The 13,639-nt window shown below is 44.7% G+C and overlaps 1 protein-coding gene across 10 annotated transcripts in view; it reads left to right on the top strand.

Moving 5' to 3' along the window:
* Nucleotides 1–11,953, top strand: part of Anxa5 (annexin A5) — a 39,129-nt gene extending 27,176 nt beyond the window's left edge. For 9 of the 10 annotated variants that reach the window (XM_087616575.1, XM_087616568.1, XM_087616585.1 and 6 more), the window contains 7 exons: nucleotides 3,652–3,731; nucleotides 4,145–4,201; nucleotides 7,674–7,767; nucleotides 8,913–9,008; nucleotides 10,635–10,693; nucleotides 10,893–11,015; nucleotides 11,484–11,953. In XM_087616575.1, coding sequence (XP_087472701.1) covers nucleotides 3,652–3,731; nucleotides 4,145–4,201; nucleotides 7,674–7,767; nucleotides 8,913–9,008; nucleotides 10,635–10,693; nucleotides 10,893–11,015; nucleotides 11,484–11,546 — 572 coding nt within the window. In that variant the 3' untranslated portion in view covers nucleotides 11,547–11,953. 10 annotated transcript variants of the gene reach the window in all.
* The last annotated feature ends 1,686 nt before the right edge of the window (nucleotides 11,954–13,639 follow it).

Here is a 13,639-nt window from a genome sequence, read left to right as displayed (position 1 = left end):
GTTGGAGTTTATCATCTGCCCTTTCTGTCGTGTGGATGTGGTCTTGTGTGGCTGTGGTACCAGGCAGCACATGACCGTTGAGTGGAAGAGCTGGATGTCAGGTTATTCGTCTTCAATAAAAACCAAACAACAACAAAATAATAAAAGAACAAACTCCCACGGCTTTACTCCTAGCGGTTACAGTAACTGACAACACCTGAAGGGAGATGCAGGGTAGTTTTACACAGGATTTGCAGACACTCTAAGAATAGAGAGGCGTTTTCCTCTCCATGAATTTAAGTTTCTTTAAATAAATCCAGTTTTGTGGAAGATGTTAAGAGCTACGAAGAAGACATTTTGGGGAACGGGAAGAGAATCTGAAACCCTTTCTGCACTGGAGTTGATAAAATATTGGTAAAGTGTATTGTTTGCTGATCAGCTTGGCTAAAGTGATCCGTATTCTGGTTGTTATTTTTAGTGTAATCCGTGCGTGTGTGTGTGTGTGTGTGTGTGTGTGTGTGTGTGTGTGTGTGTAAACGAAGTCTGCGTTTCAGTCTATTCTGTATTTCTGTGGTTTGAATGTATGCAAGTCCATGAAATGAAAGTGCAGGAAGGTTGTTCTGATCTGCTGTCAGGTTTTTCTGTCATCAGACTCAGCCTGGGGTGTTAGCCAGAGATTGTAGGAATCACGTACAGAATTTAGATGTGATACTTTTAGCCCACTGGCTCAGAACAGTATGGAATCTAGGGCAACTAAATAATTTCCCAGGTCTCTTTCCAGCTTCTTTCTGTAGTCAATACAGCTGCTGCCGCTGTGGCAGCGGTGGGACACGTATCTCATGGAAGCCGTATATTTGATGTGGTCTTCGGAGCTCTCTGTCTTCGGATGCTGATGCTGAGGACGGAGCACTGTGCATGTAACTGTGCATGCTGCATCCTGCTCAGTGTGTACCTGGGCATGGCTCTGTGTTCGTTGCTGTTCTGGCGGTCATGAGGCACATAGAAGACATGCATACCACAACCCTTGTCCCCAATGACTTCATGTTCAATAGTTAAAGGATGGTAAACATTTAAAAGTTGTGTATGAAAAGTATTAATTCAGAGTGCAGACAAGGAGGGAGAGGGCATCATGGCTTCGGGTCTTAGGGGAGGCTTCGTGATACAAATTGGATAGTGGAATTTCAAGAGCTGGCGGCTTGCTAAGTATCCACTGGAAAATGCATGGGGTTTATGCATATGCTCACGCAGTGCCACATTACTTAGCGTTAAACATGAAACGTGACATTTGCAATTGCACAGGTCAACAGGGCATGTCTTAGATTCTGTGGAGTGAGGTGGGTACAGAAAGACAAACACGGCGTGACACCACATGGGTAGAATCCAAATGAATGATAAAACAACTATAACTGTTGAGAGTAACGTGGTGTTTGCCAAGGCTGGACAGGAGGGACAGTGAAGGGAGGAAATGACAGGGAGATGGTGCCCAGGGGACAGTGAGATGGAGTCGGAAAGGTGTGGAGATCTGGGTGTAGTATGATGACTTTCATAGTACTCTTTTGTGGGCCTGAAATTTTCTTAGAAACTAGATCTTAAATGTTTTACCATTCACAGAAAGCTACATGGTGGAACCAGTTAGCTTGTGGTAACCATTTCACAGTGTATCATGCATGATGTATGCCTTAAATAATACATGTTTTTTTTTAAATTTAGAGAATACTTTATTAGTTTTTGTAATCAAACCCACGTAGATAAGACCTTACATATTTAATACAGTGTGTTACCCCTGTACAAATGGAAAAAACTTAAGTTCAACATTTCTAGACCAATATGGCTGTTAATTTCTGTACAGTGCCAACTCAACACAGTAAACGGGGATACTTTTTTCCAAAGTTGACAGCACAGCTAAAGTTTCAAAAAATTCAAATTATATATCTGTATATATATATATATATTTATATTTATATAAAAAGACCAATAATAGCAGTGTGTTATGCATCAACAGCAGCAACAGCTTTTCCAGGTTCTGCAGTCATCTGAACAAAACTGTAGAGACATCCAGCACACTCCATTAAAAAAAAAAAAGTAAAAAAACAAAACCCGAGAAAACAGCACAGTTCTGTTACTCTTGTGGTACCTGGCACCATTTTTTTTTTAAATTAACTTCTCAATCATCATCTGGAAAGAAAACATTCTGAGCAACATCATTAAAAACAGCTCTGATAAAGCACGGTCACTACTACGTATCATAAAGCAGGTACAAGCTATTTTACATCCACAGAGGTATGATACAGTACTATCCTACATCTATAATACTAGAGGGTACAATTTAAAAGGCATTATTTGAGACTTGATTCTACTTTTCCAGCAGAGGGCCCAAAGGATGGTGTGACACAGCTTTGTAAAGAAACATACTCTAGACAGGATTTCCTTTCACTAGTGGCACACTTCTAAGGATTCATTCTCTCCATGAATGTCAGCTAAAACCGTTATTAAAAAAATGAAATATTTACTCCTTGTAACTTAGCCAAAGGGGGAAGAAAAGACAAGATGGGTTTCAGTAGGTAAAGGCGACTGAGATCATCAGTGGCGTGGACTCTGGGCTGAGGAGAGTAGGCAGAGCGATCTGACGGAGCCTCACTCTAGCGAGGGGCAGGTGTGTGTCTGTATGAAGATACACAGCAGTAGGTAGACAGTTTAGGGATGACCTTGGTTGGTGGAATGTTGAATGGACAGTTGAAAGAAGGAAGGAAATTTGAGTCTAGTGGTGCATTAGACAGATAGCTCAGTAGGGAGGCAATGAGGAAGCCGTATAGTGATTATGGCACCACTACACCGGGTCACCGGGAGGTGGGGAGCATGAAGAGTACTAATCAGAGGAGCAAATGCTTTGGGGTGGGGGTGAGTTAATAATCAGTTACAAGTATTGGAGCAGAGGAAGGAGTCAGAGGTGCTTACAACATTTTGTATTTGGGTGACTGGTTCTAATGCACATAAAATAAAAGCTTCAGGCTTTAAAAAATATTCCTGCTTTCAAATAGTGATTAAACATTGTAGCACCTTATATAGCAAGAGCACCTTAAGATGCCGTTTGAGAGTTAGTGAAGGGGTGTAGGCCTCAGTAGCTCTCAGTTCTCTGCTTTCCTGTGACCTTGGGCTGAGGAGTTGGAACCCAAGGTTGAGGGGTTATACTTCAAAACGTTATTCTTTTTGTCAGAGATGACTTAACTGGTGCAAAGGAACACTGTCTTGTCAGGGGGGAGATACCACCATGCAAAGGCAAGAATTTATAGGATGAAAAACATCTAGCAAAAAAAAAATCACATAAAACATTTGCAAGAAGCAGAGTTTCACCTTAGGATTATCATACTTTTGAAGCTTTACACCATCACCCTGTGTCTTCATATTACTAACTACATGGGGAGAGCATTGTGGAGTGGCTGACATAATTCAGGCTTGAGTGAATGCTTTTGGTGGATGTTAATAGAACCAGCCTATTTTCATCTGGCACTCACTTACTGAATTTACCATCTGTCTTTGGAACACTCAGAGATGGCGGAGAAAGGATTTTGTTAACCAAATATGTCTTCCTTTATGCCTTATTCACCTGACTAATGGGGCAGAGTATTCTAATTCAGAGATGTTATGAACAAGTCTGAAATCATTGTTTTTCAGAATATGGTTCCAACCTGGAAGATGATGTGGTGGGGGATACCTCAGGGTACTACCAGAGGATGTTGGTGGTCCTCCTTCAGGTACTGGTAGAAACTTAACATAATTTACTAAGAAGTTGTTGGAATGACCTGCTTGTATTAAGTTAAGGCCACTTAAAAGTCTTTCAGTGGTTTCTGGTTTGTGCAGACTCCCACTGTAAAGGCTACCTGCTGCTTGTGTTTGTGTCTCAGACTATCTGATTCAGACAGTAAATAGACAGCCCATTCATTCATTTCAGTCAGATGTATGCATCCCGTTCATCCACAGTACTTAGAACCAGCAGGGCTGGTCTGGTTTGGACACTGCTGTGTTGTGGTGGTATAGCATGCTGTAGGGTTGCTATGACTTTAGCACAAGCGTAGTCTCTCGGGGAGAGAAAGTGCCTTATGGATAGACATCAGGTGCACTGAGTGCAGAGGCTCTGAAGTCCAGTGTGTGATGTCATTTCTTACAGGCCAATAGAGACCCTGACACTGCAATTGATGATGCTCAAGTTGAACTGGATGCTCAGGTGGGTAAATATTCTGTGACAGCTTTGTTATGACATAGAAATTAAAAGGAATTTTTTTCTTTTTTCTTTTTCGGAGCTGGGGACTGAACCCAGGGCCTTGCGCTTGCTAGGCAAGCGCTCTACCACTGAGCTAAATCCCCAACCCAAAAGGAATTTGTAGTAGTGAAAAACTACAATGTGTACTTTAAGAACCTTTAAAGAATGTATTTAACAGCTCCCTACAAAGCATAGGACCCATTAGGTAGGAACACTTTCCTTATTCTGATCTGGCCAACAAAATACTGTCATCCCAAAGCTGAGGTAAAAATATGCAAATTATATTGCAAGCCACACCTAGACATGTTCTTTTTTATCATTCACAAAATGGAGAATTAGTAAAAGAAAAAGCCTCATGCTATCGCCTCAGGGCCATGATGGAGTAGGTGTTCTTAGTAGGATAGAATAAGGAAAAATAAAGTGTTTATGGTTTAAGTGACATTTCATTACAAAAGAAATGACAAGCTGGTTTGTTTTAGATAATTCTTTGTGTTTCCTGTGACAGTATTTAAAACAGGATGGTTGTTGTTTTGTCAACTCGCAAATGAACATTTTTACCTCAGGGACTTCTCAATCCCAGTGCAGTTTCAGCCTGGTTGACCTGGGAATTGGCCTGGAGTATTTGGATTCCTAGAATCACCTGCAGTAGCCCCATCTCTGGCCATGTTTTAGTTACTGTGCCACTGAGAATGGGAGATCTGGTCGACCACTCTATGCAATTGCCAGCAATATGTCATCTGATGTTGCTAAGAAGGAGAAAGTTATCTTATTTTGGGTGGTTGATTTCTTAACAGCTTCAATCATTGTGGCCCCTGCCTCGCTGGAGGAAAAAAAGGAAACATTTACTGGGGGCTCACTGTATAGTATTTCACTTGTGTTCTGCCTTATGAATGTCAGCTTACTGTGTCTCCTTCCTGCCTAAGCCCTTTAAACTTAGCATTTCACTGTTCCCAGGTTAAAGTCCAAGCCCCTGAATATGGTTCTTAAACCTCCTCATAATTCATTTTTTAAAAAGAAAAAGTCAGTTCCACTTTAGATGCTCTCTACTTGGCCCTTTCTGACCTTCAGGGCATGAGTCAGGTGGCCCTTATGCAAAACTGTAGCTTCCCAGGCTTCCTGCTCCTATCTTCCTGCCTCACACTGAAGCTGCCTGCCTGCCTGCCCGCCTGCCCGCCTGCCTGTCTTTCCAGGGCAGTGTCAGGTTAGTTCCAGCCTCTCAGCTACAATAGTGCTGGCAGTTGGTCAGTAAGTAATGCATGAGGAGGTGCTGCACTCGGCTCCAGGAGGCCTCTCCCAACTGTGAATAAGGCAGCCCAGAGCTCTGAGTACTTGTGGAACTCCAGTCCCCAGCCTGGCTCCGTCACTCCAGCACCCTTTCTCTTCCACTACACCAGCCTCATGTTCAGTGTTAGCTCCCCATTCTGATTTCCTATAGCATATGGAGCGCTTACTAAATATAGGTTAAACTCTCGTCAGATCCAACATAACTCTGCCCTCTTGTAGACAAAGGGTAAGAACAGACCTCTCAAGTCACCCTCCCCAGGGAGGGACTCTGCTCAGTTGCAGAAGACAACATTGCTTTCCAGGTTTTGATTCCTCTGAGCTTTCGTGTGAGATGATACAGTTCTCATGTTCCTGTTCTCAGGACAAGGAGCTCTGGAAGCTTTTCAGTGCTTACACCGTGGGAAGCCAACTGTAGTCTCAGATGACAGTGCTGAGACCTACATCAAGGTCCAGTGGGCAGACTTCCCAGCACGGTTGATGTAATCGGGACTGTGCTGTGTGAGAAGCTTCTGGAAAGCAGTCTAACTGAGCCTTTCCATTGATTTTTCTCCTTACCATTTGTTGCCTCTCACATTCATGGGCCTGTGGGTCACCTGCAGATTCTAGGCTTGAATCCTATAGGTCTGAGTGAGACCCTGGTTCTCATACCGTCCCACCCACTGATGTCATTATCTGGGGACTGTTTTGATTACCTAGGCTGTGGGTATGTACCTGTCATGCAGAAAATACAACAATTTAGAACACAAAGTGAAACGTCGTATGTGTGAATACTGTTACGGGGGGACTTCTTTAAAGTCTCCTGATGGAACCCGGGCTCTCTGCCCTTTGCCCTGACCAGGAGCACTGGAGAGCAAGCCACACTGGTCATGTGCTCAGGACTGTTCTCATCAGCAGCTCAGTCTTTTGCAGGGTGCTTCTCTCAGGTCTGGGAGGGAGCAAGCCCTTTGTACCTTGTAGCAAGGCCCCAAGGTTCTCTTCACCAGGAAGGGTCTGTGATTTGGTGTAAAGTAAGCTGAGATGGTGGATAGACCTCTGAGGTTTTCTCTACTAACACCTGGCACTGAGGAAGGTCTGTCGTACCAGGAATCTGATAAGCCATAGTAGATCATTCACTTGGGAACTGAACATACGCACAGTATACTTTACTTTTTTTTTTTTTTAAAATAATTTTAAATCCATTAAATCAATTTGTACTTTTTAAAATGTATTAACTGACTTAATATTTTAAGAGTGGTAAAAACTAATATTTATCACTTTTCTTGCCAAATGCTTTCTCTAGAGAGAGGAATGAACTCTTAGAGAAAGGAGGGAGAAGGAAAATGGAATCTGTTTATTTGGCACAAGGATATAAGAAAGGGCCTTTTAAGTCTCTGGAGATAAAATTAGAAATAGTTCCAGAGCACTATAATGCACTTGCACGTGTCTACCAAGATAAAAAATAATCATATATTCACAGGCAAGCCACTGTCATGTCTTATCCATATTTGGGGTGTCCTTATGGGCAGAAGGCCATCTCCAGGTGGATTATATCCCTCTTGGCCCAACAAGGATCTGTCTGCTAATGAAACCAGTAACTCAGAGGGTGTAACTCTATGACATTGTGAAGATTGGCCCCATCTCAAGTGATCTCAGATCCCATAATGCTCACGTATAAGTTTTGTAAGCTTGTGTGCGTGAACTTAGGTGAGCATTTATATGTTTTCATGCCAAAAGTGGGTATGGTACTCAAGTTGTGTCTAGAGTATCTATTAAGTCCTCTGCAGCTGCCGAGCCCACAACGTTTCAGCGTACTATGGCGTGTGTGTGTGGCTGGATACAAGGTGCTCTGTAACTGACTTTGCTTAAAGCACAGATGTAAAGAGGGAATATGGAGTTTACTTTTATACCATGTGCTATAAACATGTCAGCAGCTGTAGGATGAGTGAAGCAGAACACAAGACAGCTTCTCATTGAGTTACTTTCCAGTCTGTAAATCAGTGTTCGGCAGTGAGGTGAGAGCAAGTTTCCCAGCACACAGCATCTCTCCCAGAAGAGGGAGACTCCAGCCAGCATTGGAAAGACGAACTCCTGTGTCATTTCTGTGCTTTGCATGTATCCCATTAACCTGGTGTTCAGGAAGGGGCAGGGTGCTCACCAGGGTGGTTTGTTGCAGGCATTGTTCCAGGCTGGAGAGCTGAAGTGGGGGACGGATGAAGAAAAGTTCATCACCATCCTTGGGACACGCAGTGTGTCTCATTTAAGAAGAGGTCAGTATAATAGTTTGAGACAAACGCTTTGGGGAGTCTGGGAAGTACCTGGGCGAGTCTGACCAGATGCCTGCCCCAGAGCAAAATCAGTTCCCACAGTTCCGTCTTGCGAAATCTCAGACGCTCTTGACATGGCTACTGTAGTTTTTGCAAAACCAGATGTCCTTAGCAATCCCTTCACTGCCAGAGGTGGTGGGGGGCATTAGGCTCCGTCAGACACCAAGGAGGGTCTCACTCTAAGAATTACCCTCAGGAGACTGAGACGTCTCCTAAGACTTCATATGCCGTCCAGTTCATAGGCCTGCGTCATTGGAGTAAGTCCGGTAGCAAGTGACAGCCCACATCATGGCTTTGACAGTTGTGCTTCGTTTCTGTGGCTGTGATGTGGCTGGTGTGGCAGAACCAGGCATCTTTCTGTTTCCCTGCCACACTGCTCTGTGCCCTCCCTTGGGTTCCTTCTTCGCTCATTACCTCATCTTCACAAAATGATTCACAGCAAGAGGAGGAGTTAAATTAGTCACGTTTGTAGGTCACTTACTAGGAGGAAGAAGGCTTTTCAGATTCACCTGTTGGTCTCATTGATTGCCAGGGGCTGGAAAATCAGTATTTATGAAATACCATTTAGAAGCCATGTATGATTAATTACGCCTGAGTATTATCACCACGCGTGTGCCTGTCAAGAGCTACAGGCAAGCCGTTGTCATGTGTTCTCCTTATTTGGAGTGTCCTTGTGGGCCGAAGGCCATCTCCAGGCAAATTGTATTTCCCTTGGCTTAATGGGGATCTGTCTGTTAACTCAAGACAAAAACCAAACAGGTATAACCGAATGACATCATAAAGGCTGCCCACATCTCTGGTGAGCTTTTGGGAAGCAGAGACAGGAGGATCAAAGTTGAGGCCCATCTGTGGGACATCACAAAGTCTTGTCACAAACATTCAAAGCTAAACCAAAATTTAAAAATTCCTAGTTAACGACATTGTTGCAACATAAGTAAATCATGCTTAAGGCACAGGGCTCTGACAGCAAGGAGGACGGGGTGGGGGCTGTGCTTGGACAGATGACACTGGGTGAAAGTTACAGCGTCTCTTTGGAGGGAGTATCTCTTCAGCGAGTATGAAAACACATTCTGTTCTATTTTCTCTAGTGTTTGACAAGTACATGACAATATCAGGATTTCAGATTGAGGAAACCATTGACCGAGAGACCTCAGGGAACTTGGAGAACTTACTCCTGGCTGTCGGTAGGTGAATTCACGACGTGTAGTATTTATTCTTATACGAATTGCTTTCATCCCCTTGAGGCTAAATCTGAAAGTAATCATGTTTCTTCATGGAAAGTAGGGGAATGACATAGCATTGGATGACGCAAACTCTTGAGTTTCCCTTGGGAAGTCCAAGTTGGTGTTCTGAATACTTGGTTATTTACCCGATTATATGGGAGCACCAAGAACATTAGTAGAGACCGTCTGAGAGCCACATTAAAAATAGTACTGTGGCCCTCTGATGCCTTGGACACATAGGCCTGCAAGCATGGCTTGTCTTCGATGCCCGCAGGGTTTTAGAAAGCTTTTGAGGGTTGGGGATTTAGCTCAGTGGTAAAGCGCTTGCCTAGCAAGCGCAAGGCCCTGGGTTCAGTCCCCAGCTCCGGAAAAAAAAAAAAAAAAGCAAGAAAGCTTTTGAATACTCTCCTCACAGCTCTTCATGCAGACTGAGACGTTATCATGGCGCAAGAGATAAACCCAGGTCTCTGATGTGACAGGATATGCAGAGTATGGGAAGGTGGTTTTTCTTTTCAGGTCAAATAAGCACTCAGCATGACTGGAGAAGTGGATTTGCAAGTGGTGTGGATTTTGTGTGCTCTCCAGATCCCGCAGGCCCAGCCTGGGCTCACACGGTCTGAAGGCAGTCTCCTCTGAGCATTTGTGCTGGAGCCAACTTAGTTTAGTAGCCTTTCATCCGAAGACATGTCCAGTGAGGTAGAAACTTGGCTCTTTCATGAGGAAGACACACAAGAAGGTCACAGTTATTATGCGCACTTAATTAAAACTCCAGATCATTTAACCTGAAAACAGCCACCTTCTATCATGTCAAACACATGCTTGTTTGTTTTTTCTCTAGCCAGAGGATAGTTTCTCAGTCTGCCTGAGAAGCTGCTTTTCTTAATCTTTGAAAAGGAAGACTTGAGAGGTATCAGAGCTGAAGGATTCTCATTTTCGTGGCCTGAAGAGTTTTTGTGTCCTTTGCTGAGGGACTCCTATCTGCACGCCCTTAACCCATGTCAGCTGTGGCGTGGAGGGGGTGAGCGGCCTGGCCCAGTGTCTGAACTGCAATGGATACATCCAGGCTGCTTTTGTGAATTGTGAGTTTTAGTTCGGAGAATTCAGAGAGAGTTCAGAAAGTCAGTCCGGGCGTTTGCAGAGATTAGAGTAGTATTCTTGTATCATTTGATCGGATGTCTCGGAACAGAAACTTCTAAGCTACTTATATAACTTATCAGTGATGAGGGACGTGGCATTATAACCACCCAGGTGCCAACAAAGACCGCAGAGAACAAAGGGGCACAGAGAAGAGCCTCTTTTCCGGTGCCTTTCTGGACCTGCACAGAGGAGAGCCAAGCTAGAGAGTCAGAAGACAGCCAAGGAGTCAGAAGGCCCTGAGGAGTTGGAAGGCCCTGAGGAGTCAGAAGGCTCTGAGGAGTCGGAAGGCAGCAGAGGAGGAACTAGAGCAGCTTGCAGATGCCCCTCTGCAGGGCACCTCACTTTTACACTTAGAAACAGAGCTAAGAACAGGGGACAGTGTTTGCACTTTGATCACGTCGCTCTTCATGTCTGAATAGCTTTTGACAGTTGTATTCTGTGTTTTTGTAGTGAAGTCTATTCGGAGCATACCTGCCTACCTTGCAGAGACCCTCTACTATGCTATGAAGGTGAGTAGGTAGCCTGCATCTAGTAAATGCAGCCTTCTCTAGTTCTGATTATGCTTCAGATAAACCTGGGGATGCACGTCTCCTTCAGACATGTAGCCTGTTTCTCCTATACTACGAGACTTTAATGGTTTACCTCAAACCAGGGGCATTTAATGCTGTGCGTGAAGACTTAACACCTGTGCTCTTTTCTCCTTTAAAGGGTGCTGGGACGGACGATCACACCCTCATCAGAGTCATAGTGTCGAGGAGTGAGATTGATCTGTTTAACATCAGGAAGGAGTTTAGGAAGAACTTCGCCACGTCCCTGTACTCTATGATCAAGGTAGAACTCTGGCTTACGTTAGAAACGCACTTACATCAGTCCGTGCACTTAAGACAGTTTCACACACAAGCGTTATGAGGGAAGTCTGAGGAAAGAAAGCATGTGCTAGGCCTGCCTCTGAAGCAAAGCCACGGCATGGGAGGCATGCCCTTGTTAGCCCGAGAGAAACTGGGCATCTGTTTGGAAAGCGTGATGATTTAACATACTTGGAAAGGTTTCCTTGCCCTCCCCACTTCTCGAAGGAAGAACATACTCCACTCCATTAAGAGAACAGCCCTTGAGGGGTAAAATTAGAAAGTTCAACTGGGCGGCATTGGAATTTCCCCATGTGACATTCCTGTCGTGAGAGTCATGCAGAGAAGTTGCCCAGTCGGGAGGAAAGTCACAGGAACACTAGTCACGCTCAGCTCTTTCCTGAGCTGTGGCTTTTGTGAGTCATGGAGTTGACAGAGCATGTTTGGGTTCCAGGGCGACACATCTGGAGACTATAAGAAGGCCCTGCTGCTCCTCTGTGGAGGCGAGGATGACTGAGGAGCTGCCTGGAGTGCCCTGGGCCCGCCTGCTGCCCACCATCAGCTTCCTTCAGCACCACGCCTACTTACGTTCAATGCCTGCCTGCCTGCCACGCTGCCTTACTCACACGAGTGTGTGCTAATGACCAAAGCTGTCTCGAATGAAAGCAGTGTTCTGCTGTTCTGTCTGACAGACCTTCCCACGTCTCTCAGTCTAGTATCTCTAAGTTGCGTTTTCTATCCTCTTCTAAAGCTTCATTTATATTAAGTTAATAACCATATTACCTTGAACGGAACCTTAGCCATGAAATTGTGAACTCTTGGAAGTGCTGTCAATCAAGCTTAGTGCTCTAGCTGACCTGAAAAATTAAGATGGTCGTAATATCAGAAACGTTGCCGACAAATAAACATTCTCGTCCCTCCAAATCCTGTGTAGGCTCGTGTTTAGAACGCTTATTTAACAATGGTCCCCCTTTGAAAGCAGGCACTTGACCGTAGTATTAGTAAAAGCTAAAAGTATAGTTGGTCTTGGAGTACTAAAAAATGCAGCGCCAGGGACCAAATTTCCTAACACAGAGAGATGAAGGACGGTGAAAGGGTGAGGGAGTGGGGTGTGTGTGCGTGTGTGTGTGTGTGTGTGTGTGCGCGCGCGCGCGTGTGTGTGCATGTGCATGTGAGTGTGTGTGTGTGTGTGTGTGTGTGTGTGTACGTTTCCTGGCGGGATGAAAGGGGGAGGGTCTCCTGGGAGAGAGGTTTATTTCCTCATCAGATAAGGCAATACTGTGGAGCTTCTAGCAGAAAAAGTAATTTTGCACAACATAAAATTTCAGAGTGTTCGCTTTGGCTTGTAACACTTCTTAGGGTTTTACTGCTGTGAACAGACACCATGACCAAGGCAAGTCTTATAAAAGACAACATTTACTTGGGGCTGGCTTACAGGCTCAGAGGTTCAGTCCATTATCATGAAGGAGGAGCATGGCAGCATCCAGGCAGGGATGGTGCGGGAGGAGCTGAGAGCTCTACATCTTCATCTGAAGGCTGCTAGTAGGACACTCCCAGACAGTTAGGACAAGAGTAATAAAGCCCACACCCACAGTGACACATCTACTCCAACAAGGCCACACCTCCCAACAGTGCCCCTCCCTGAGCCAAGCATATGCAAACCATCACATCTCTTTGCCTTCTCCCGTTTGAGACAATCGCAGAAGTTTGTTCTGGTTCTTCCTCTCAGCCCCATATTCCCAGAAATAAGACCCAGACTCAAAATATATTTATAAATACCTTGGCCAGATAGCTAGGCTCTTGTCTGACTAGCTCACAACTTCAAATAGCTAATGTATTCTAACCTATGTCCTGCCACGTGGCCCTGTGCTCAGGCACCATGTGTCTGTCTCGCCACAGATAACACAGTATTTTTTAGAAAGCCATTTCTTCAGCCTTGCCTTCCTGTTTCCTGCCTTTGAGCGCCTCAGAGTGGAGTTACTTTGCTATTGTACGTACGCTATATACTTATGGTTACTTTTTCCCTAACTAAAATGTTAATTTCCCTTTTAAATAATAACAGCGACCTTCTCACAGCCCTCACTGCTCTACAAAATAACCAAGGAAAGTGTAAAAGTCAAGTGTGTGATAATGTGAAGTTGGACCCCCCCCCCCCCCACACACACACACACTCCCGCCCACGCTCCGCAGGCGCGGAGCCTCAGTCTATCATGTAAACTGTGCACCAAAAGCTTGCTGGTTCGAGAGCTCTGAGCTTGCTGTGGTGGCTCACACCTGTGATCCCAACACGGAGGAGGCCGAGGCAAGAGGACTGCTGGGAGTTCCAGGCCAGCCTGGGCTACAATAGGAAACTATATCAGAAAGAGAAAAGGGCTTTACCATGTGCTGCACTTTTCCGGTTTGTACCCCTGCCGGATCTTGCTGTGAAACTGTTGTGAAAACACTAGTTCTTTTCAGAACTCACGTTTAAAGAGACTCATTAGTTAATCTAAATGAGAACAGTAAGGTATAGAGTTCTTGGAGGGACAGGCTTATACCACATAGCCTAATCTAACATTCATCTCCAGACACCATTCTCTGTCTGTATGTCTCTTTCTCCTTCCCTCCCTT

The sequence above is a fragment of the Rattus norvegicus genome, chromosome 2 (genome assembly GCF_021556685.1).
Source record: "Rattus norvegicus strain SHRSP/BbbUtx chromosome 2, alternate assembly SHRSP_T2T, whole genome shotgun sequence".
NCBI lineage: Eukaryota > Metazoa > Chordata > Mammalia > Rodentia > Muridae > Rattus > Rattus norvegicus.
This window is presented reverse-complemented; position numbering and strand designations above follow the sequence as displayed.